General features: G+C 56.1%; 1 protein-coding gene across 1 annotated transcript; it reads right to left on the reverse strand.

Annotated features, from left to right (window-relative positions):
- Window positions 1-22: 22 nt before the first annotated feature.
- On the reverse strand, window positions 23-15,735 carry TRPV6 (transient receptor potential cation channel subfamily V member 6). The gene is made up of 15 exons (XM_066362912.1): window positions 15,188-15,735; window positions 6,464-6,561; window positions 6,185-6,307; window positions 5,720-5,857; window positions 5,349-5,447; window positions 5,024-5,199; window positions 4,414-4,560; window positions 4,118-4,330; window positions 3,730-3,816; window positions 3,564-3,640; window positions 3,168-3,333; window positions 2,740-2,806; window positions 2,114-2,382; window positions 938-1,044; window positions 23-747 (listed from the first exon to the last, which is right to left on the reverse strand). The coding sequence occupies exons 1-15, from the start codon at window positions 15,433-15,435 to the stop codon at window positions 465-467; spliced, it is 2,298 nt and encodes a 765-aa protein (XP_066219009.1). The 5' UTR covers window positions 15,436-15,735; the 3' UTR covers window positions 23-464.
- Between the last annotated feature and the right edge of the window lie 7,899 nt (window positions 15,736-23,634).

The following is a 23,634-nucleotide window of genomic DNA, read 5'->3' on the forward strand; positions in this document are numbered from 1 at the left end:
CAGGGCAGGTGACACTGCACAGCAGGGGAGTAGGGGACAATTTATTGGTAGGGAGAAGGTGACAAGACTCAACCAGCATCACCCTCCCCAGAGCCAGTCCTGTCCCCTCACTCACACGCTTTCTCCAAAAGCCTGCCCAGACTCTCCATAGCACCCGAGCTGGGCTCGGCCCTCCCACTCTGCCTTGGAGTGGACACTGGAAGCCAGAGGTGGCAAGCCTGTCCTTAAAGTGCTTTGCGTAGTCAGTGCAGTGGGGCTCTGTTAAAGCTGAACGGGCAAGGGGAACACCAGCCACTGCCTGGCTGTCCATTTGCTCCAGAGCCCAGCGAGGAGCAGAGACCTGGGCACGGCTGTTCCGGAGGACTTGCCTCCTTTCCCTCTGGACCTGGGAGGTTAGAGCTCCGAGTGTTTGAGGTGCGGGTTCTGTAACGTCCCTGGGAACCAGAGAGCGACCGCAGGGAGGCTCAGATCTGATATTCCCAGCCCTCCTCTTCCAGGCCCCTGTTGACCGCGCCCCTCGATGATTCTGGCTTCAGGGTCCCCTGCCGAAGTTTCTCCCAGTTGCTGCTGCTGCTGCGGGAGGTGCTTCGCGACACTGAGGGGGTGGGAAGGGACAGGTGGGGGCTGAAGGGGCGGTGTGGCTGCAGCTTCTCCGAGTCCCTGTCCGAGTGGTCCGAGCCCCGATGATCGAAGGCCTGTGCGTAGCGCCGGGCCCGCTGCTGGGTGAGGTCCCGTCTGTCTTCCACCCTAGGGAGGACAGAGGACTTGGGCGAGGGCCAAGGGTAAAGGGCTAGACCTCCTGTGCACACCCCACCCCCACCACAATGGGTCTCGTCCTCATCCGCTGCTGGTGTGGCAGGGGGTCCAGCCTGTGGGGCGAGGGAGAGCACAGGACCCCCGAGATCACAGCAGTGGCCAGGGCCCCATTGTCACTCACCGCAGGAACCAGCGGTCCCCGAGCCCATAATCTCCCCCAAAGATCCCGGAGCGAGGCCACATGCAGCGGGGCAGCTTCCGCTCCAGCATCACCGTGGTGGCCACCACCTGCATGTGGGGACAGGGGGAACGTCAGAGGAGGCTGGGTGTAGACTTGAGATGTCGCCTAGGGAGCAGAGAGGGTGTTGGGCAACTACTGGGAAACTCAGGAACTCTGCAGTCCCCCAGAAGTGACAAACAGCACCCCTGAGCTGAGGATAGAGGTGTCCACTTTGTCAACTCTCCTCTGTGGGAGGGTCGATGGGATGTGAGCCCCACAGTCTGTGCCCAGTGACCCAACACCCATGCTGGCACCAGGCTGGTTCTGCAGGAGGCTGAATGACCTCACTCCAAGGTCAATGGAAAACTGAGCAAAGCAAACAGACACAGGTCCTCGGGGCTATGAGATATTTCTACCCTACAGACAGATAGTCATTTATAAATGCCAACATCCTACTGAGACGTCTAATATCAATACATTTGCTAGGGAAGAAATGTTTTCCTGAGCAAACCCCATTTTACCCAGTTCGGGGTTTTTGTTTGTTTGTTTTTTAACTATTTTTTTACATAGCACAGTTATATGCCATCCAATTTTCAAGATTTCCATTTCTATTTTGCAGGAATTATTTGTGTTGTGATAAATTACCTTACACATATTTTTAAGGGATGATTTAATTCATTGAATGGTCTCTTGTCCCCACTAGGGTGCTCTGAAGATAGTTTCTGCTGCTATAAGGGGCTTTTTGTGGCATTATTTTTACTGTGTTGTCCAATTTCTCTGGGTCAAATTTTAAATGCTAGAATATTGCCCCCAAAATTGGATACTTGATTTTTTCTTCAGTAGCAAAGTTTACGGAATGCCACTTTTTAGCCACAATTAGCTTTCTTCCTCGTTTAATTCTTGTTGATTATTCTAGAAAAGACAGGTTTTAATTTTTGAGCAAACCGCGTGCAATCATTTTCAGCTATTTCAGTATCGTTTGGTGGGATCGCTAGTCCAATTCTATTGTACACTTTGCATTATTCTGTGTACCGTGCAACGGTCCAAACATATGTCAAAATATCCTGCCTCTGAATTCGGCATGGTCTTTGGAAGGGAATGGTGTGCACCAACCCTCCCAGCCACCAGGGGGCTCACCTGAGCCCTCCACAGCTCGTCTCGCTCATGAGCCACCCGCCAATGAGTGTCGCCCATCATGGCGATGAGGAGGTTGAGCATGAGCAGCGTGGCGATGATGCCGAAGGCCGCGTAGGTGATGCTGTACATGAAGGGCAGGTCCACGTCATAGTTGGCGGGGCCATCGATGATGGTGAGGAACATCTCAAAGGTGCTGAACAGTGCCATGGGGTAGTTGTAGAAATGGCCCAGCTCGTCGGGGTTCTCGGTCTGGAAGATGATATAGAAGGCTGCTCCACCCCAGGGGGTGAGCCATGCATGACCTTGGTGAGGGCAGCCATGCACGTGCCCCAACCACAGCCAGCTCTGCCCACTGCCCTCCTCCCCCACAGCCCCCTCCCTGCCATTGACCACTCAGTACTTTACGTTCCTAGGTTGCCTTACTTTCCATATGGCTCATCCTGATCCCAAGAGCCACCCACCCCTACCACTCCCAGCTTTCCCTCACCTCTGAGGGATGCCACATCCTCAGACACCATGGCCCCTCTTGCCTCTGCCTTCCCCCAAGTTCATCCAAGCTGCTCTGTGTTCTCTAGGTTTCTCTAACTGCCCCCTCCCATGGCCCCCAGCCTGAACAGGTGGTTTACCTGAAGTAAAGCCCAGGATGACCACAGCCATCAGCCAGCAGAATCTCATCAAGTCACCAAAAATCATCTAGAGAGAGAGGGAGAAGGTTACACCTGTCGCTCAGCGACTGCCCCCTCCCAGCCTCGAACAGATTTAACTCTGGGAACACTCGCCACTCCGCCCTCTGGGGCAGGGTTGGCAAACCACGGCTGCAGGCCAGATCTCTTTGGCCTTTTTGTAGTATGGGCCTTGAACTAAGAATAGTTTCTACATATTTTAAAAAAAGATTTGGGGGAAAAAAAGAAGGGGAGGAGGAAAAGGATATGCAACCAAGACCATATGTGGCTCACAAAGCCCGAGACGTCATCTATTGTCTGGCTCGTGATAGAAAGGTGTGTAGCCCCTTCTCTAGGACCTTCCTCTAGGAAGCCTGGGGGGAGGCACGGACCTTCTGGATCATGATGGTGAAGGGGCCCAGCATCTGGAATCCTCGGGCGAAGTACATGACATTGCACCAGCCCAGCACCAGGGCGAAGGACATGGGCACCACCTCCCCGCTGGTGTTGGTGAGCCGCATCACCATGGTTACCAGCACCGTGCAGGCATAGGTGATACTGTGGGGAGAGCAGGGAGGGGGTGATGAGAGGGGTCTGGGATGATCCAGGGGACCCAAGAGCAAGAGTGTGACTGAGACAGTACCACACACTCAGAGTCAGTCTTCAACACGCCCAATACACAGGGTCCCACACATCACTCCAGAGGGACCTCTGGGGCTCGGGAATCCAGGAGGTAGGACCGGAGCCCTAGTGAGGGGAAGGCTGGGAGTGACAGAAAGGAGACTCACATGAGGACATGGAACGGTCCCCCAAGGATAGTATGTCCAAAGAAGCGGGTGACCCCCACCCTGAAGATGTCTGGAATCTGGAGAGACACAAAGGCATGTGCGGGCTGGGGTGCGGCCTGGAACCCTGGGGCGGATGGCCCCCGCCCGGCCCCAGCCCATGCTATACCTCAACGATCAGGATGATCACGGCTCCAACAACAGTCACCAGCTCCCCCACCAGTCGGATGGCGTCCTGGCGGGTCACGTAGGCCTCCTGAGGGGAGCAATATGGTCAGAGCAGGGGCTCGGGGTCCCCATGCACCTGCCCCGCCTGCCTCTGGCCGGAAGTTAAGCATCCCTTGTTCAATTCTTTTTAACCTGTCAGGTTTAGCTGTCCCCAGCTCTGCTCTTTGAGGGCATGTGTGGCACGTGTGCGTGCACTTTGAGTTTGTGCTTCTGTGTTTGAGCCCCGGGTGAGGGGAGAAGTGTGGCCGTCGGATGGGAAAGTGGGACAGGTCTGAGGAAGGGCAGAGACTGATCCTGCCCCTGAAGCTCAGCTGCTCCCAGGGTGTCACCTGAAGTAGCTTCTGCTGCAAGAGGGTGTTGTCCCGGGGCTGCGTGCGGTTGTCGGTCCTGGGCTTGAGGGGCCGGTAGACGCAGCACACGGTGAAGCAGATGATGTAGAGCACGTACAAGGCGCCCAGCAGGCAGAAGTAGGGCCGCCCGTACCGCTGCCACTTGAGGCTCACCAGCTCCTTCACGGGCGTCTGGTCCAGGATCTGGCGAGCCTGCCGCAGGAAGGGCATAGAGCAAGTGGCTCAGGGACTCGGACGTCCCTCCCCGGCCACTCACTGACCTGAAGGCCTCATACCTCCCGCTTCTTGGTGGTGACAATGAGTTCTAGCAGGGACGGCTCATCCCCCGAGGACTCGATCTCTGTGAGGTCGTAGAGGGTGTAGGTTGACAGCCCGAATGTACCCTGGCTGTGCTTCCCCTTCTGCATCAGGTGTTGGAACATCTAAGGGGAGGAGGGGCGGGGAGACTGAGTCAGGAGGGCAGGCAAAGGGGCGGGTCACAGGGTGGGAGTGAAGACCAGGTCCAGGACTACAGCCCCACTGGAAAGGGCGGGTGCTCTTCACTCACGACCACAGCCTCTGGGGCAGAACAGCCACACATAGACCCCTGGGCTGCTCTCCAACCCCCCACGACTCCCTGCTGCCCCGTGGGCTGAGGGGGCAGGTGGACGTGGGCACTACAAACCCCAGCGAGGGATCTCAACTCTGTTAGCGCCCAGCAGCTCAGGAAAGAAAAGGGGCATGGAAGGGGCCAGGGGACAGGGGAGACAGGAGCCGAGGAGAAACACTGATCTGACAACGGGGCCGAGGCACCGAGAGGCATGTTTATGTTGGGTCCTACAAAAGCCCAGAAGTGTAGGGTGGGGGCGTTAGGAGGACACCATGGGTCTGGGGGAGTGTCCTCACCACTGTGTTGCCCTCCACTCCAGCCAGCTTGAAGGGGGTGAGCCCCTGGTGATTGGGCACGAGGTCCAGGGACTGCAGGTGGCCCCCGCACCTGTCGTAGGACAGCAGCAGGTTGTACATCTGGCAGGCAAAGGTTTTGTTGGGCTGGAAGACGAGGATGTGCAGCACCGTGTTTCCTGGGGGAGGACACGGGTGTCACGGGGCCACTGGACCCAAGTCTCTGGTGGTCCCCATGCCCACCCCAGGGTGGGCCCGAAGGTTGTCCCAGACCCTCCTGTCCCACCCCCTTCCTGTTCCCCAGGTCCTTTCCGCACCCAGGCCTTACCCAGGGAGTCCTGGGCCCGAATGTTAGCTCCGTGTTCAATGAGCAGACGCACGATCTCCTCGCTGCCCACGCAGGCGGCGAAGGACAAAGGGTGCTCCCCTGGGGACAGAGGCCCCACGACATGAGTGCAGGTGCGACGGGCATTCTCCCCAGTGACTGCTGCCTGTTCCTCCCCCACATCTCAGCTCTGGGCTTGGGGGCCCGTGGGCAGAACCAGAGGCAGGGACGGTGCCGAGGGCCCTGGGGGAATGGCTCTGACCCTGAGCCCTATGAGGGCTGACCTCACCTCCACATTCCCCGGGCCTGGGGCCTCCTGGCCTGCCTGCCCTTTGCTCTTGCCCTCCCTCCCCAGCCCCGGCCCTGGCTCTCACCAAAGTAGATGTGGTTGTGGGGGCTGAGGCGGAAAGCTGTGCCCGTAGCCCTGGCGGAGACGCTGGCCCCGTGGGCGAGCAGGGCTTTCACCAAGTTCACGTTCCGGTTCATGATGGCCACGTGCAGTGCAGTCTGACCTGGTTCAGAGAGAGCCCCCCATCATGGGTCTGTCCCCAAGATTGTGTAGGGGCCCCATGTCTACATGGGTAGCCTGAGGAGTGGGGACAGGGAGCCCTGGGCCAGGCAGGGTTTCCAGGAGATCCAGCTGCTGCTCACTTGGTCCCATTGTCTAGGTCTCTCCATTTTGGGGTGGGGGTGCTCTAATGATGCGCAGTGAGGATGACGAGATAGAAGGGAGGCAAGGAGGTGGACAGAGAGTGGTGGAGTTCAGATTCCCTCTTTGGTTCCCCCAAATTCTCCAGCACAGCGCTCGACTTGAAACATTCACCGGTCTGGCGCCTCACCCTCATACAGCTCAGACGTCATGGGCTCAAGGACCAGGTCCGGGGCAGCCTCCATCAGCACCATGGCGGCCTCCAGGTTGTCGTAGAGGGCCGCGATGTGCAGCGCCGTCTCCCCCAGGGCTCCTGCGCAGAGAGAAGAGTCATGGGGCTTCCAAGGGCAGGGGGGTGGGGACAGTCATGATTTAGGGGCCACAGCAGAAAGTCCTGGGCTATAGTGGGGACCATGTGCACGGGGCCTACCCAGGAGGAGCAGTGCTGAGGGCGCTGCCCCATTCTCACCTCTTTGGTGAACCTCACATGCCTGATACTTGAGCAGCTTGTGGAGAGCCTGCACATCATTCTCTTTGGCAGCTAGAAGGAAGGGACACCCCAAGATCCTATAAGGGAAAGGGGTCAGAAAGGTGGGAACGGTGAGCATGCCCCGTGGTGGAGCAAGGGGTGATGGCTTTGCTTCATCGCGTATAAACACATGCACCTGAGTGACAGCGGACCCTGAGGTCCCTGGCACAGGGAAGTGAGGCCACTGGGGTGCAAAGAGTTGCTGGATCTCTTTATTCCTGACCGATTAATTAACCCAAACTTCAGTGACTGGTTTCCTGCTCCCCAGGTGCGGGGACCATGTGTGTGAATGTGTTATCTGTGCATATCAGGTACAGAGGGGAGGAGCCTTCCCTGGGTACTCATTCACCTCCTGCTCTTTTGACTCCTGGAGCAACCCTGATTCAGCTCCACTAAGTGTCCTGAGATTACCTTCCACGATAAGTCTTGTTTTCAAGGACAAGGAGTACAAGGCATTCCGCCCTCTTGTTTGTGGAGGAAGTCCACACGTGGAGGTTAGCAGGTTTCCTGCTGCGGCGTGGTGCTCCTCTTGCTAGATCTCCTCAGCAAAGCCCGTGGGTCCCGGCCCTTCCTCCCTGCACCGGCCTCTTTAGGGCTTCATCCGAAAGGAATTTCCTGGCTCCTCCATCAGATTAGAGTTTCTTCCTACTTCCTATCTGTTTCTCACCTGTTTAAGCAAAAATTCTCTTCTCTGACTCCCCCAAATCCTCTTCTTTAAAAAAAAAAAAATTATTGATTGACTTTAGAGAAAAAGAGATGGAACCATCGATCTGTCCCTGTTCTTGCCCTGACCAGGGACGGAACCAGCAACCTCTATGCTTTGGGTTTAAATCAACAGAGCTATCCGGCCAGGGCTCCACCCCCAAATCCTCTCTTGAATTTTATGCCTACAATGAACTTAAAAAACCTTTTTAAAAAATTCAAAACATACTCCAACAAAGACGCATGGGACTCTTTTCATTCAATTTCCTCTCTGGGCCCAGAGCCGCGGGGGTCTTTCTACGGTAGCCAATGAAATAACCCTGTTTATCCAGAGATGACCAATTATGTGACAAAGAGACCCAGAAAGGCACTCAGGCATTAAGCTCTGGTGGTGGCAGGAGGCTGGCTCCAGGGCTGGGGGTGGGAGGGCGACTGGGAGAGGAGGGATGAGCAAGGGACACAACTCCTGGAGGGCTGGCCTCTGCCCTGCTCATGGCTCAGAGGCCGCCCCTGGCCCTGTGAGTTCCTCATCTCTTTCTCTCCCTGTGCAGTCCCTACCCCCTACTGCCTGGTCCTGACCACCGCTCATTAATTCATGTCCTCATCCTCTAGCTCCAGGTTAGCACAACACCCTCCTGATGAATTTCTCCAAGCCCTACCGGACGCCCCCCAAGAGACTCTGTGTAAATGGCACATGTAGTCACATCACACACAAGTCTGATGGGCCCTTAAATGCCCAGGGTCCTTTACAGTCTCTGTGTAACACTTCTGCATGCTCTCCCCACCCCCATCCCCGCTCACACCTCCCCCTGGCATTTTGGCCTCACCACTGCCCTAGAGCATACCGTTCTCTGCCTAGACTGTAAACCTCCTCCCACATGAAATTTACCACCCCCTCCCCTCATTGTCTCTTCTGTGTCCCTAGGATGTGTAACCAGGGTATGGTCGGCATCCCCATTGTCTGCAGAGTGAGTGCGTGAGGAGCAGGGCCAAAAGGTAGTTTGGTCTCGCTGTCTCTCCTTATTATCTTTACCGGTTGCCCCCAAGCCAACCTTAAGCAAACATATAATCTTAGGAAAAAATAGTATGCCTGGTATGCAACCAGCTGCAAAACAAGTCTGCTCTGCGCTCCTTCGCCACCAGCAGCACCACCTGCCCGACAATTTGGCCACGCCCCTCCTCCTTAGATACAGAGTCAGTGCAATGCACAGGCAGCGCGCCTGACGCACGCCGGACGCACGCACGCCCAGGGTCTGCCCAGGGAGCTCAGCTCTCTTCTCTGGCCTTACTTCCCTTCAGCACGTGTGTTGTGATTGGTATCAGGTCTCTTCTCCTGTACCAGGGGGACTTGAAGGACAGTGATTGGCCACTTAATCATCTCTGTATTCTTCCACTGACCTCCTCCAATTCGCTCCCAGTTTCATGCGGGGCTTTGACCAAATGTGTGAAAGGTGGTTCATGGCAAAGGTAGACATGGGTCCCAGGGCTCCCATTACCCAAGTTGCAGCTTCCTCATAGTTCCTGCATCCTAGGGTGTGAGTAGAGGGGTTTGTGGGTGGCAGGCTCGGGAAAAAAAAAAAAATTAAAAAAAAATTAAAAAAAAAAAAATATATATATATCCACCCATCCCTTTTGGTCCCTACACATCTCTGGAGCCAGTAAATATCCCCCCACATTCTCTGTGTGCTGACAGCCCTGCTAGACCTGGGAGGGTCAAGGAGCTACTGTCCGGCTCAGGCTTACCAGGTCGACCAAATAAAAATATGGGATGCTTGCCTGATCAGGCAGTGGCACAGTGGATAGAGTGTTGGACTGGGACACAGAGAACCCAGGTTCGAAACACCAAGGTCACAGCTTGAGCACGGGCTCACCAGCTTGAGCGCGGGCTCATTGACCTGAGCTTGGGATCACAGACATGACCCCATGGTCACTGACTTGAGCCCAAAGGTTGCTGGCTTAAAGCACAGGGTCGCTGGCTTGAGCAAGGGGTCACTCACTCTGCCCCAGTCAGGGCACATATGAGAAAGCAATCGTTGAACAACTGAGGTGCCTCAACGAACAACTGATGTATCTCATCTCTCTCCCTTCCTGTCTGTCTGTGCCTAGCTGTCCCTCTCCCTGGTTCTGTCTCTGTTAAAAAAATATATATATGGGACACTCAGTTCAATTTGAATTTTAGATACACAACAAATACACTTTTTATTGTATGTCTGTCCCATATGTTAGTATAGACATATCTATACTAACAACACCTTGTTGATCTGAAATTCAAATTTAACTGTCTCCTGTATTTTATCTGTCAAGAACAGGCAGACCATACTCTGGATGAAGAGCCGGCTTAGAACCCAACCCAGCAGTGTTTGTGGAGAGCTGACTTCCTCTGGTTGGCAGGCCCCAGACTCCAGCAAACATGGGGATGTGAGGTGCGGTGCCTGTGGATAGTCCTGAGGGCATCAGGCAGAGCCGTTCCTTGTAATAGCATCACAGGGCCACAAGGGGACAGCAGAGGAAGCCCTAGCTTACATTCTTGGCAGTAAAGGGGGGTCCTCAAAACACTTGCCTATCCTTGGGACCCATGAAAAAGGTATAAGAGCAGACCCTCCAAAGAGGTTCATGCCTGAGACTGATAGTTTCTTTCATAACAACCCAGTACAGAAGTTTAGATTCGGTGCAAACTCTGCACACCTTTACCATGTAGCTGCTAGGTCCCTCCCGGGGTGGGAAGAAGGGGAGATACTGAGGACATATCTTTCATTGGGATGGCTAGATTATAGTCTGTCCCTTCCGGGGGGAAAACTTCATTTTATTTAGTAGAATATTTCACATTACGACCAGAATCCCTTAGCTACAAACAGGGGTTTAGACCAGTGGTCCTCAAACAGGGGTAATCTTCAGTCCTCTCCCCAAGGCAACTGGTAATGTCTGGAGATATTTTTGGTTGTTGCAACTGGGGGAGGGGTACCACTGGCTGGCTTCTGATGGGTTTAGGGTAGGATGTTTTTAAGCAGTTAAGCACCTTAGACAGGCAGCTTCCCATAACAAAGAATTCTCCTGCCCATTATGTCAATAGTGCCAAGGTAGAGAAACTCCAACTAAAGGTACATATAATTATTCATAATCCATTTTTTTAAAAAAGGATACTTCACATTTAAATGGATGAGAAATACCCTATATGTTTTCATATATGTCATTAAACAAAAAGGTGAAGTCTTTTAAGCACCCACTGATTAAGTAGCAACAAATTATTGAGCAAATCTGCAATTATAATAATATGAAAGGTGCTGGCAGGACTTAAAATGTTTAATTTTGCTAGACAATTATTTATCAAATTGAACAGTCTAGTTCCATATTAGACCAGTGCAAACCCAACTACAGGATTCCTGGCATGAAACCTAGCACATTCTTTGTAGACAAATCATGGATCACCCCCCTCGGAGTTCCCTCTGACCACCAAGGGAGAATCTATCACTTCCCTTCTTCCGGTTCCACCACCCCGGGCTCTCCCTGTCCATTCCCAAGAACATGGACATTCCTGTGTGTGTGTGTGTGTGTGTGTGTGTGTGTGTGTGTGTGTGTATGTGTTCACACATGTGTGCATGCAGGGTACACAAGTCAAGTTTTGTATTTGGTTGCTGGGGAGCAAGGTTGATCCAAGAGAGTCTGCAGGAGAGTTCAAATCCGAATTTTAGATCAGGGAAGTTCCAAGAAAACTCGTCTAATCTGTTCATGCAACAGATGGAGAAAGAGGCCTCGCATTGGAGGTGGCTTGTCCTAACACGTCGGAGGCGGAGCCAGGGCGAGAGCCCATTTGTCGTTTCTCTGTCCCCATTTTCATTGTTAATCGGGGTTGGAAATGGGGTGAGAAGAGGCACAGGCGACTGTACGGACTTGTGTGGGTTCCACTGGCTTTGCCACAAGCGCCCTCTCGGAGGAGGGTGTCCTTCGGGGAGGGGAGGGCACCGACAACACGGTACAGCTCCTGAATGAACACGGTTCTGGCAGCAGGAAGTTCACAACCCCTCTACGCCCCTGCCTTCCTGGGAGGTGCCTCCTTACCATTGCGGGGTGTGTTCATCACAAGAACCCCATGCCTTCAACGTGCAGCACCTCGCTTAGTCCCCCTTCTGCTCCTACAGCCCCACCACACAGGCTGACTAATGCTCTCAGTATTTCAGAAAAGGAAACTGAGGCAGGAGGGCCAAATATTTGCCCAAAGATCACACAGAGTTAAAAGGCAGAAAGCTTCACCAAGAACCTAGCCTTAGGCGCTCACCTCTCAATTATGTGGTTCTTCAAGTTTTATGACTCTTCCCAGAGGGAGGGGGGACAGCCCGGAGCAGTGACCACAGATGAAGGAAACCACCGCCCCTTCCACATACAGGAAGGAGGCACACACTGACCACCTGTGGCCACCTCCCTCCAGGTCAAGTTCTTGGCCATAGGACGAGGTTCAAAGCTTCCAGGGAAGTGGCTGTTGCCTTCCTACCTGCCACAGCACCATCCTGCATGCAGGTAGACCCGGGTGCCCACAGGGACGACGTGTGTGTATTTACTGAGGCAGGGAGCCCTGACATGCTGGGAAGTCCCAGGGCCTCTCAGACATGTCAGTTCCCATACGTTCATAAGTGGCTATCTAAACAGAGGAGAACCTTCGGTGTTCATGGCCTTCCTGTAAACGAGTGGGGGAGGAGGCTGTACCAGCAAGGGGGTCAGGTGTGAGGGTCAGGTTAGGCAGCCTCTGGAAGGTGGCGGCACCCCTCCACACCCATATCAGCTGAAATCAGACACTGCAGCGTCCTTCTCTGCGCTCTCAAGACTGTTCACACCCTGCCTGGGACGCTCACCGGGCATCGCCTAGCAGATGATGTTGTATGTCGCCCATGAGAACTGGAGCTCACAGAGAGCAGGGAAGGGGCCGTGTTCATTTTCTGCAAACCTAGTCTAGCATTTTCTGCTCGGTAAATGTCTGGTACACTGAACATCAGGAAAGAGGACCACTCGAGGCCCGGGGAGATGGTGCCGGGGAAAGGGGGGCATTCAGCTTGGATGGCAACCACGTGAATTTACCCAGAGTGGATGGGAGACTGAGGCACAGAAAATGCCCACCAGTGAGTGGAGCGCTGGGCTCCCCATCAGGCTGCGGAGACCAGGAAGTCCTCCCATCTCAGTGGACTCTGCTCCACCCCCTGGAGTCCCCGCAATCCCCTCTGAGCCCTTGGCACAAATCCCCCACGTCACTGCTTGCTGACCCCGGGCCTGCCTCCTTAACGGGGAGAAAAGCCCCTCCCTCCCACAGTTAGATTGGGGATTGCAGATAAGGTGGGTGCTGATTTCATTGTGGGTGCACCCCTGACCTGACTATATCGTCCTGTGTCCATGCGTTCCCGGTATTTATCTGATTTTCGGCATCTCCTCTTGGCCTGGGTGACTGCACAGCCCAGCCCTCTCTCCTTCCTGGTTATTTCAGGCCTCCCCTGGGACTGCCCACCCGGAGGACAGTCAATCCCGGTGTTCGAGAATAAGAGGGCCAAGGAGCTGTAGAATCAGGCAGGCAGGTTGGGGAATGGAGGCGGAGGGGTACCTCAGAATGGTGACATCATGCCTCTCTGGCCCCAGGTACAAGAGGCGGCCCAGCATACGGTAGGTATGAAAAGGAAGCAGGGCAGAAAAGGCAGGTGGAGGTGCCCGCTCCCAGCTGGGCTGCCGTCCTTCACTCTGTCCGTGCCTAACCTGGCACTCAGAGAACTTCTGCCACCCCTTCCAGAACCCTGGGCCTTTCTGCGCTCTGGTTCTGTCTGCCCAGCCCTGGGGTCCTACGAGTGGGATGGGGATGAGTGGGACCAGGGGTGGCCTAGTCGACAACAACACCATCATTCTGTGGCCTCAAGACGTCATCAGCCAAACATGTGCTCAGCCCCCACTCTCTCAGGCCTGGGGGACAGAGGTGGGCGGCCGGTGTGAGAGACAGGAAGCCAGCACTGAAGAAAGCGTCTCACCCCAGCCCAGAGTCTTTGAGCCAAAGAACAGCCACAGGGGCTCCCGGCAGCCTCCTCGCCTCCTGCCTCCCAGTCAGGCTCAGGCGAGCCCCTCCATTTGTGGAGAGAAAGACCCTCAGACGCGAAAGTTTAAGCTTTGCTCTATGCATAGACACATCATCTCCCTCTTAGGGCCCGGGGAAACCCCAGCAGGAGGACTTCCTCCAGGTGTGCCACCCCCAGGGTGGGCAGTCCGCAGAGACTTTGGAAGGAGACCCTACACTGGGATGGCTTCAGGTGTCCTCCGGGTCCCCTCCTGCTAGCTCCCAACTCCAAGCTGCCTGGGGGTGGGGGCGTCAGATGAGGGTAGAGACATTTTCAGGGGCTAGGAGCAACAGGTGAGATGTCTTTAGGGCTCAGACTCTAGGCCTCTAGAATCCCACCACTTTTGAATGGCAGAGGGGGTGCCCCATCCCACCAACAGAGAGTAATGGATTCCAGGCTGGGTCCCATCGGCATATCCTCCCATCAATGGTTGATGCAATTAATGCACAGGAATGAGAACCAGGACCACATTTTACTTCTTTTGGGGTTACTAGAGTCTGCAGATCCTCTGTCCCTCCTTCCTTTTTTCTTTTCTTTTCTTTTCTTTTCTTTTCTTTTCTTTTCTTTCTCTCTTTCTTTCTTTCTTTCTTTCTTTCTTTCTTTCTTTCTTTCTTCCTCTTTCCTTCCTTCTTTCCTTCCTTCCTTCCTTCCTTCCTTCCTTCCTTCCTTCCTTCCTTCCTTCCTTCCTTCCTTCCCTCCTTCTTTCCTTTCCTTTCCTTCCCTTCCCCTCCCTCCCTTCCTTCCTTCCTTCCTTCCTTCCTTCCTTCCTTCCTTCCTTCCTTCCTTCCTCCCTCCCTCCCTCCCTCCCTCCCTCCCTCCCTTCTTTCCTTCCTTCCCACATACCTATGTATGTCTGCTACACGTTTCTGCCAGGGAGATTTTTCAAGGGCCAGGGAGTAGAAATATGACATTGCCTGACCCACCAGCACCTCTTTAGTGGAGGTTTGAGGATGCCACAATCCTTCCAAGGCCCAGCAAGGTGCCTGGCCATTAGAAAACGACAGTCGAGCCTGACCAGGCAGTGGCGCAGTGGATAGAGCGTCGGACTGGGATGCGGAAGGACCCAGGTTCAAGACCCCGAGATCGCCAGCTTGAGCACGGGCTCATCTGGCTTGAGCAAAAAGCTCACCAGCTTAGACCCAAGGTCGCTGGCTCCAGCAAGGAGTTACTCGGTCTGCTGAAGGCCTGCGGTCAAGGCACATATGAGAAAGCAATCAATGAACAACTAAGGTGTCGCAACGAAAAACTGATGATTGATGCTTCTCATCTCTCTCCATTCTTGTCTGTCTGTCCCTATCTATCCCTCTCTCTGACTCTCTCTCTGTCCCTGTAAAATAAATAAATAAATAAATAAATAAATAAATAAATAAATAAATAAATAAATAAAAGAAAACGTCAGTCGACCCTTAACAATGCAGCTTTGAACAATGGCCTTCTACCCGTGAGCAGATTTGTTCAATGGACCCTCACAGCTGAAACCCATATTGTTACAAGGGGCACCTGGCGGCCGAGAACTCTTGTAAACGAATGGACAACGTTGGTTATATGTTGGTTTCTGACTGCACACCCTCGGCGCCCCTACCCCCCACATTGTTCAAGGGTCAACTGCCTCCCAAGAAGCTGCAGAACAGGCTTGGAGCCTCCAATACAGGGGCCACCTGTGCCCACGCCAGTCCTCCACTCCCGCCCGGAACCCTGAGGCCCCACAGGCCAAGACTCTTGAGACAAAATGCTCCAGAGGAGCTAGCCCTGGAGCACAGTCTGTCTAGACACAGGTGCCAAACAAAGAAGGAGAGGGAGGAGGGGGAGGGGGAGGGGGAGGGGGCCGAGGCCAGAAGGATGGGGGGCTCACGGAGGGGGGGGGCAGCAGGTGCAGGCTTACCTCTTCTGCTGCAGCAGGTTCTGCTCATCTCGGCTCTGAGCCCAGGACTCCTGTCTCTGGAACCAGCTACAGAGCTTCCTCCACAGGCTGAGCAGGAGCCTCGTCCTCTTGGGGAGTGCCAGCCCCATGTCGTGCAGGGCGGGCTCCTTGTGGGGCTGAGGTGGACACCAGAGCCCGACTGGACTCAGCCTGGGCGCCACATCAGCTTCCCCAAGGGCCGGCCTGCCCTCTCCCTGGAGGGGGCCCATTGCCTACCGCCCGGGCCCCCGGGGTCTCGGGCAGGCACGCTCCAGGTTGCAGAGGGTTCCGAGTTTGTTTCACTTGGCAGAGCCTGGGCTGCGGCTGCCTCACTGGGCTTCCCTGGCAGGAGCTCCTGGGATCTGGGCAGACACCCTCCCTCCTCCTCCCAAATCACCTGAGATTTAAAGAGACAGGCCAGCAGACCTGCCTGCCACCTGGGACCTTGCATAAACTCCTTCACCCCATCTCTCTCCCTGCCCCCAGGCCAGTCCAGGGAGGAGAGGCCTTCAAAGAGACTGCAAAGGCCTCTCTTGGACCTTGAGCCACCTGCTGACCTTTTATAGAAAGCTCTGGACAGGTCAGGTGAAGCTGAGAGGCTCAAGGCAGTGAGGGAGGAGGGAGGGGTCAGGCAGGTCTTTGGGGTTGGAAGGCCCCTCAACTGAGTGAGCCCACCTTTCTATGGGGCCTTTCCTTCAGCCCCTCCCCCCCTTTTCTGAGCCTCCCCTGCTGGGGACCTGGTTTTTCTGACTCTTGCCCTTTAATCTCTCTCCTGGCCCAGAACAGGGGCACAGTATTGAAATTCTTGTCCCCACACCAGCAGAGGTCCCCAGACGTTTTCTGTCAGGGGTCACAGTGGAGGCAGGTGAGTATCTCCAGCTTTGCAAGCCAGGGCATACGGTCCCCAACCCATTCCTCTTCTTCTCTTACAGCCCTTTAAAGATGTAAAATCCATCCCGAGCTCCTGGGCTGGGGCACGAAGGGGAGCTGTGGCCCCCGACGGGGTTTGCCGCCCCCACTCTGGACCTGGAGATCCTCCCCGGCCGACATACTGTGGTGGGTGGTCAAGCACAGTACACACGTCCCACTCAGCACGAATCGCAGATGAACAACAAGGAGCTGGGTTAGGGTAAGGACGCCCGAGAATCACAAGGACCCTCTCTGGCAACCTCCCATGGGGGCAGCGCTCACCTACCCGCTCGCCCCTGCCTGCCTGCCTGCCAGGCCCTGGACTAAGTGGGCCCCGGCTGGCCTGTGTCACACCGTGAGGCACGTGAATCAGCTGCATTTCTCCAATTGGGAAAGCAAAGATCAAAGCAAAATAACTCTCCCAGGGCCAGGCAGCCATTCAGTGACCGGGGCCAGGTTCAGACCCATCCCCTGGCGATGGAGCCACCATCTCTGCCCCAGCACACCCCCGCAGGCACACCGAGTTCCAGGGAGGGGACAGGCCTGCAATCACAGCCATGAAGAACGACAGAGCCCGTCGTGGTCCCACAGCACAGTAGGGACACGTGCGAGCTGGGGCCACCGTGAAGATCAGTTATTTCCCCCTCACTTGGGGCAGAAACAGAGGTTCTGGCCGACGCAGAGCCCCTGGGCGAGCCAGCGACCCACCCGATGGCCTGGGGCCCACGTGTCTGTACACTCAGAGTCCCAGGGGTGTGGGGTCGCTCTCTAGCTCCTGAGTCATTCTGTCCTACATGTCCCTGTCCCTGACACAGAGGGCTGGCGCAAGCAGCAAGGGGAGAGGGGAGAGACCGAGAGAGGGGGAAGCACGGGGACAAGAGAGCTTAGATGCAGGTGGGCTGTCTCTGTGGGCGGGGGAGGAGGGTCACCCTCAAATCTACGGGAAGTGAGGCTCCTGTTCCTGCTGTTGGCCCAAGGCCAGGCCAGAGGCCCTGAGCAAACAGCGCAGTTCAATGAGCCACCTTCCACACCCACTCAGGGGTCAGTGGGTGCAGGCTGGGTGGGGGGAAGGTGCTAGAACCCAAACCTTGAACCCAGGACCTTTGTGCCCATTAAGCTCGTGCTTGTCAGCCTGCTGACCCACCCACCTTCGCTGTCCTGTTGGGCTCCAGCCAAAGCCCCCAGTGAGTCCCTGGTGGGAGGGAACAGGATGATGATGTACCTGCATGTGGGGGAGGAAGGTGACAGGTGGACACAGTCACTCCAGACGGCCCTTCCCTGCCTGCACCTGGCGCTGCCTCAGTGTGGGTCCCCAGGACACACGGGAGACGGAGGACAGGCTGAAATGGGTGTGGATGACCGGAGCAGAGGAGGTGCCTTGCAGATACTGGCTTCTGCCCGCCCTGTCCCCTCACCTCTCAGTCCCAACATTAGTGCTTGGACTGTGGGAAAGGCGGGCCACGGGGTGGTGGCACCCCTACATGGGTCCTCTCAGAATGTGAAGCCACATTCCCCGTACCGTCCCGGGACTGCTGGTTCCGAGGGGCCGGGAGCTGTCCTGGAGCCCCCTCTCTTGAGGAGTGTGGCAGGCTCCCTGGCTCATGTCAAGGCCGAGGCCATGCTGGCCAGAACCCCCTGCTGGGGAGACGCGGTTGGCTCTGCGACCCAGAGTCCCCGCCTCGCGTGTCCAAATGTATCCCAGGCTGCAGGTGCCCGGATGAGGAGGGGGCGAGCTGGAACTCATGGGAGGACGGGATGGTCACAGGTGCAGCCTCCTCTGCTGAGCTGCCATCACACCCTCTCCAAGTTCCCCTGCCAGACTCCAAACTGAAGAAGACTTTAATGACTCTGGGCAAGTCACTGTCCCTCTCAGCGGTCCCGTCTATAAGGAGGAGCATATGGATTGGGGGTGACCATTGTCCAGGATGCTCCTGAGCTCATGGCGGTCCGTCTCCAGCCAAGCCTTGGAGGACTGAAGAGGTCAGGGTCCACGGGGTTGGGGACTGGAAGGTCAGTGTTAACTGGGTTTGGGCCAGGCTCTTCCTGCTTCAGGGTAAACTTGAACAGTATGTAAAAGTCAGGTCCTCAGGGTCCGATGGAGAGACCCGGAGGGAGGGTCAACCAGAGTATGGCCGGCGTCCCCTAAGTCCACACTGGCAGTGCTGAAGGGGTCAGGGGCATGGTGGGTGTGTATGCATGTGTTAGTATGCGCAGGACCGGGCACAGCCCAGACTGGGGCCCAGGAGCTGCCCTGCGCTGCTTCCTGCATCGGGACACCGTTTCTCAACCCAGGCACTACTGATGTCTTGGGACAAAGAACTCTGGGGTGTGGGGGCTGCCTGTGCATTGTAAGGTGTTTAGCTGCCACTCACTGGGTGGCAGGAGGATCCCCCGGCTCAGGTGTGACAATCAAGGATGTCTTAGACATTGCCTGATGTGCCCTGGGGAGTAAAAATCTCTCTCCACTGAGAACCACTGATTAGGACAAAAAGTGTGTATATTTCTGGTTGTGTCCCTCTTTTCGTTGGTTCTATGTCTTTCTGTCCTATGTCTTTCTGCTCCTTGTCTACCCTTGCTCAAGCCACCACCTCTCTGCAATTGCACCTGCTCCCTTGGTCTTAGGTGCTGTGCTAGCACGTGTGGGGTTTGTGTGTTCGTGAGTAGGGTTGTGGTGTGTGATGTGGGTGTGTGTGTGAGGTGTGTGTATACGGGGTGTGTATTGTGTGATGTATGCTGTGAGTAGCTGTGGTGTGTGATATGGTTGGTGCATGTGTATGTGTGCATGTGTGCACATGTGTGTGTGCATGTGTGTGTGTGTGTGTGTGTCTAGGGCTCTGAGCTGTCTCTCTGGACCCCTGGCTTTATTCCTCTTCCTCCTTCTCCCTCTGCCTCTTTGTCTCCTCGTCCAGCTCACTGCGTCGCCGCACCCCTTCTCCTGACACCATCTCGGAGGCTCTTTAGCTCTGTTGTCATGAGCAGGGCGGGCCAGGCAGACCAAGGAGCTGTGCTGACGGCCCCGGGTCAAGGCAGTGAGGTCACGGCGGCTGCTCGCTCAGCTTGGAGTTTGTTCCAGTCACTGGGTTCACGAGCCTGTGCCAGCCCAGAAAGCCTGCACAGCAGCGGGCGCTGATGGGCAGGAAGTGCGAGCGTGCACGTACACGCGTCACCACACTGCCCAGGGCTCGGGCTGGCCGGACCGTGACTGCGAACATGTCTGACTGGAGCCCCAGGAGCAAGGACCCCAGGGCGGGATCTGTGGCCACCTGGCCGGCAGTTGGTGCTAGAAATTCTCCAGGGTCCTTTTCAGCTCAAACACCCTGTGAGCCTGAAGGCCTGCCGGCCCCACGGGGCTCCTTGTGCACACACAGGCACGTCAGCTCCCCCAGGCCAGGGGGTCTCAATTGTTGTACAACCATCCTGCTCTTCACTCCTAAATGTGGCCTTAGTCCCGGGTCCCCTGTTCTCATCCCAGGTGGTGATGGGAGCTCCATCCCTTCACCCTCATTTCCTACAGCCCCTCCATCCCTGGTCACCCCTGAGCCCACCTACGTGCTCACTCCCCGGGGGACCGACACTGTGTAGCAGCTTCAGACACACGTTGCTGTTCTGATGAGACCCGAGGAAAGCCGAGAGAAAGGTGCTTGAGGAGCAGAGTTGGAAACAGGGCAGAGGCCACGGCAAAGGGCGCCTGCAGCCAGCTTCCACCTTCTCGGGTACGCCTGTGCTCGTTATTCAACCTGTGCTCATGCCCAGTATGTTTTATGTGAAATGCATCAGTGGGCCGTAGCAATGAGTTAGCCCAGGGATGTGTGTGCACGTGTGTCTGTGTCCTGGCATTGCCCTGAGAGTCTATAGATTTTCAAGTTCACAGGTGTTGGTCTTTCTGGACCCTTACATCTTGTGGAATGTGCCCAAGACCAGAGATGGGCATGTGTATGGAGGGAGTGGGGGAGGTAGGATGTCAGGGAGCATCCTCCCTGTCACCCAGGCCCCCCTCCCGTCCCAACGCACCTCTACAGGGAAGATGCTCTGACCCAGCCCTGCGAGGTCTCCCTGGGTTTGCAGTCTCTCCCATACCCCCTCAGTGGTTTAGATCATCTGTTTCCAACCCCTCTATCCAGGAGGTGACAGGGAAGGGGCTGAGTGAGGAAAGGAGCCACACAAACCCTGGCCAGACCCCAACTCTCTCTGGAGGTGTCTGCTGGCTAAAGTCATAGCTTGTGGCCCCAGCGTGACCCGGCTGGGGACAGAGCGGTATACAGGAGGGTGTCGGAGTTTGCAGTGTGCTTCCCAAGCCTCTCCCCTCTTTTCATCTTTCTCTCTCTTTCTCCCAGACCCTGAGGCCTTCTCCCTTCCCCCACTGGACCCCTCTGCTCTGCGACTTCCCCCCAGTCTATTTCGCCCCTCTAATGTCATTCCAAGCTCCTTTATATCAGGCATTGAAGAAGTCACCAGGTATTGAGACACTTCGTGTGCACAGACCCTCAAAGAGCTTTCCAAACACGGGGAGTGAGCCCTGAGACCGGCTTCTGGAGCAGGCAGGGCAGAGAGACAGCAGCACGTGACCAGGACAGTTGCACACCAATCGCAGTTCGGCCAGACATCTGTGTGTGACCGTGGCCAAGTCACTTACCTTTTACTGTTCAGATCTACAGCAATAAGAACTCTTGAGTTCTTAAGTTTTCCTTGTCTTTTCAACAGGAAGCCCCCCAACTTCCACCTGCAGAAAGGCTGGGGCTCAGAGGCACCTCCTATCAGAATGAGCTCCATTCTCTCCGCTGAGATCTGTCTTCGTCTTGGAGTCACAGAGGCAGATGTCCACCAAGCAGAGAGGAGAGACATCATGTAGACAGGAAGGACATCGGGACACATGACTTCTGATCACTGTCTAGTCTTATAAATAGCAGGGTGCTAGGACCCCAGTCTGGGTGCCGAGAGGGGACAGCCTTTCACTGTGGGGATTCCCAAAGTGCTGGACAGTCAGAGATGGGGCTAGGGACAGGTGTGCGATCTGTCCACTCTATTCCACGCTGGGCAATGGGACACCGAGCTCAGGGCATGTGGGCTATAAAGTCTAGAGTTAAATAGATTGGGTTGTGGCCCAGGAGACAGGATCCAGTCATTCTCCCAAATCAGATTATCGCCATGAAAATCCCACACCAAAAACAACACGCTCTTCCACAAGCAGGTGTTCCCACAGGGAAGCCCAGTTCCTCCAGCAGCTGCCCTGCCCGGCCATCACGCCCAGTGACCCTCCCCCGCATGTCCCCGCCTGCTCTGCTCCCTGCCCCCACTCCAGCACAGTCCCTGAAAGGGCTACAAGGCGGTGATAAGAACGCTTTCAAATTCTATTTATTTAACACTAACAGTCACCCAGACGCCCTGCCACCTCTGTAATAAAAAACAAGCAAAATGCCAGATTTGATCCATCAGTCAGGGCAATTGTTGACTGCAGGGAGGGCGCCCTGCGGGGAATGGGGCAGGGGCAGCAGGCAGGGTCGGAGAGGCAGGGGCAGCAGGCAGGGTCGGAGAGGCAGGGCAGGCAGCAAGCGCAGGACAGAGGAGGCTGACGCTGGACAGGCGGACCCGGGAGGCAGCTGTGGGCTCCTCTCCTCGGAGCCGGGCTGCAGCTGTGCCCCAGGATGGAGCAGCCTCAGGAAGGGGGTGACTCCCCAAGCCTGCAAGGCAGCACAACGCTGGGGAACTAGGGGCTCGGGCACTAGGGGCTAGGCAGAGTCTGTGGCAGATACCTAAGCAGGGCGTGGTGGGAGCTGAGAGGAGGGTGGGGAGCCAGGCGCCGGAGACCGGGAGGTGGTGTCCCAGCTGGGTACAAGGAAGGGACGGGAGCCAAACTGTACGTTCTCCAGAGAGCTATTGGGCAATTCTCAACCTCCCAGGGCAACGAGAGCGCGAGGTCCCTGGTCAGCCAGTGCAATAGCAAGTTCGAGGAGAGCAAGAAAGCACTAGCTACCGTGATAACAAGTCCTAGGAGAGAAAGAAAGCGCTAGGTACAGTTCTGCACCTGCCCCCTGCACAGGCTTTTCAGGGCCGGTGGACCCAAGCGGAGCCTCGTGCAGGAGGGCGTGTCCACACATCCAGGCTGGCGCAGGTGCCCGGCACTCCACAGCGCACCCTGTGATCCCCGATAGGGGACAGCCCACTGGCCCTGAGGACCCAGCACACCACTCACTGCCTGCTGCGTCCTGGGGCCAGGCAGTGCCCAGGCCCTGGCTCTGCCCCCTTCTCCCGGCCAGCCTGAAGGTCCCAACAGCAATCGCTGACTTAGATGTGAACCCAAGCTATAGAGAAGTCCAGGAGCCACGAGGCAGCGATCAGGGCTTGGCCCAATACGCTCGCGAGCGGACCAGCGGACCAGCGTGCGGACCAGCGTGCGGACCGAGAAGCCAGAGCGCAGGGCCGCCCACTGCCAGCTACGGGGAAGGCGTCAGCGTGGGATTCTGTGGCTGCGGGGCGGGCCCCTCGCGGAGGACGTGCTGTAAATTCCCTGTCAGAGGTGTGCGAGTGTCTCTGAGTGCCACCTCTGTGTTGGTCCTTGCTGAAGACTTGGTGTAGAGAGTAGCGCCCCATTGACCTGCGTTGGGACTTGTCCATCTGTCCACACAGGCAGATGAGAGAGCGACGAGGGGACAGGTCCCCCCGGGAAGTCCAAGGGCCCTGGGTTGGTATGCTGTCCTGGGCTTCAATAGCACCATCTCTCTGAAAACCGGCTTCCCTGTCTGTGACAGGACCGTCATCCTGCCTTGTTTACTCCACAGGATTGTCATCAGGATTAAAGATAAGGGACATGAGAAAACTTGATGTGCCATGCGGTGTAATGTGAGAGCTAGTCATCTGCTTTATGACCTTTGCTTGGGTGGGAGTATTTGAAACCAAACACATCCCGAAAATAACTTTCTGTGGGGGGACTGCAGCTGCCACGTCTAGAGGGGCTCTGAATCTTGTCATGGAAGGCGCACAGGGCTGGAGGCCAGACCAGTTTGGGTCCAAAGTCAAACTGCTAATTACTAGTCTGGGGCAAGTTAGCCTACCTCTCCGGGCCTCCGTTTTCCGTCTACAGCATGAGCACTGTCACAGCCGCTTGACCTTGGGCCAGCTCCTTACCCTCCCTGGGCCTCAGGGGCCTGTCTGGAGAAGTAGACTAGCAGCAGCTGGTGGTGAGGCGGAGATGGGACCAGTGTGGGAGGCACCTGGCCCCATGGCAGGTGCACAGTAACAGCCTCTGTTCTTACTCCCTGGGTCCCCTCTCCTGCTGCTGGTTTGAGGTCTTGGAGCCCCTTCAATGACCAGTGTCCCCGCCCATGGACAAATCCACCCTGACAACCAGAGCAGATCCGACCTCAGACTGTTAGCACCTGCCCTCACCCCCTAGCTCTCCCACAGAGACTGTTGAACCCCCGCTCCGTGTCCACTGTGGAAGTGAGTAGGGAGGAAATAGGGTCTCCAGCCTGTCCCCACACTGGGCGCAGTACCATGTCACTCTTGGCCCCAGCACAAGAAGA

The sequence above is a fragment of the Saccopteryx leptura genome, chromosome 2, assembly GCF_036850995.1.
Source record: "Saccopteryx leptura isolate mSacLep1 chromosome 2, mSacLep1_pri_phased_curated, whole genome shotgun sequence".
NCBI classification, from domain to species: domain Eukaryota; kingdom Metazoa; phylum Chordata; class Mammalia; order Chiroptera; family Emballonuridae; genus Saccopteryx; species Saccopteryx leptura.

Excerpts from the sequence above, each read along its gene's own strand:
- TRPV6 (XM_066362912.1), bottom strand. The coding sequence starts at position 15,435 with ATGGGCCCCCTCCAGGGAGAGGGCAGGCCGGCCCTTGGGGAAGCTGAT. Across the intron at positions 3,817-4,117 it reads TGCAGCAGAAGCTACTTCAG|GAGGCCTACGTGACCCGCCA; the intron begins GTGACACCCTGG and ends TGCTCCCCTCAG. Across the intron at positions 2,807-3,167 it reads TCACCATCATGATCCAGAAG|ATGATTTTTGGTGACTTGAT; the intron begins GTCCGTGCCTCC and ends CTCTCTCTCTAG.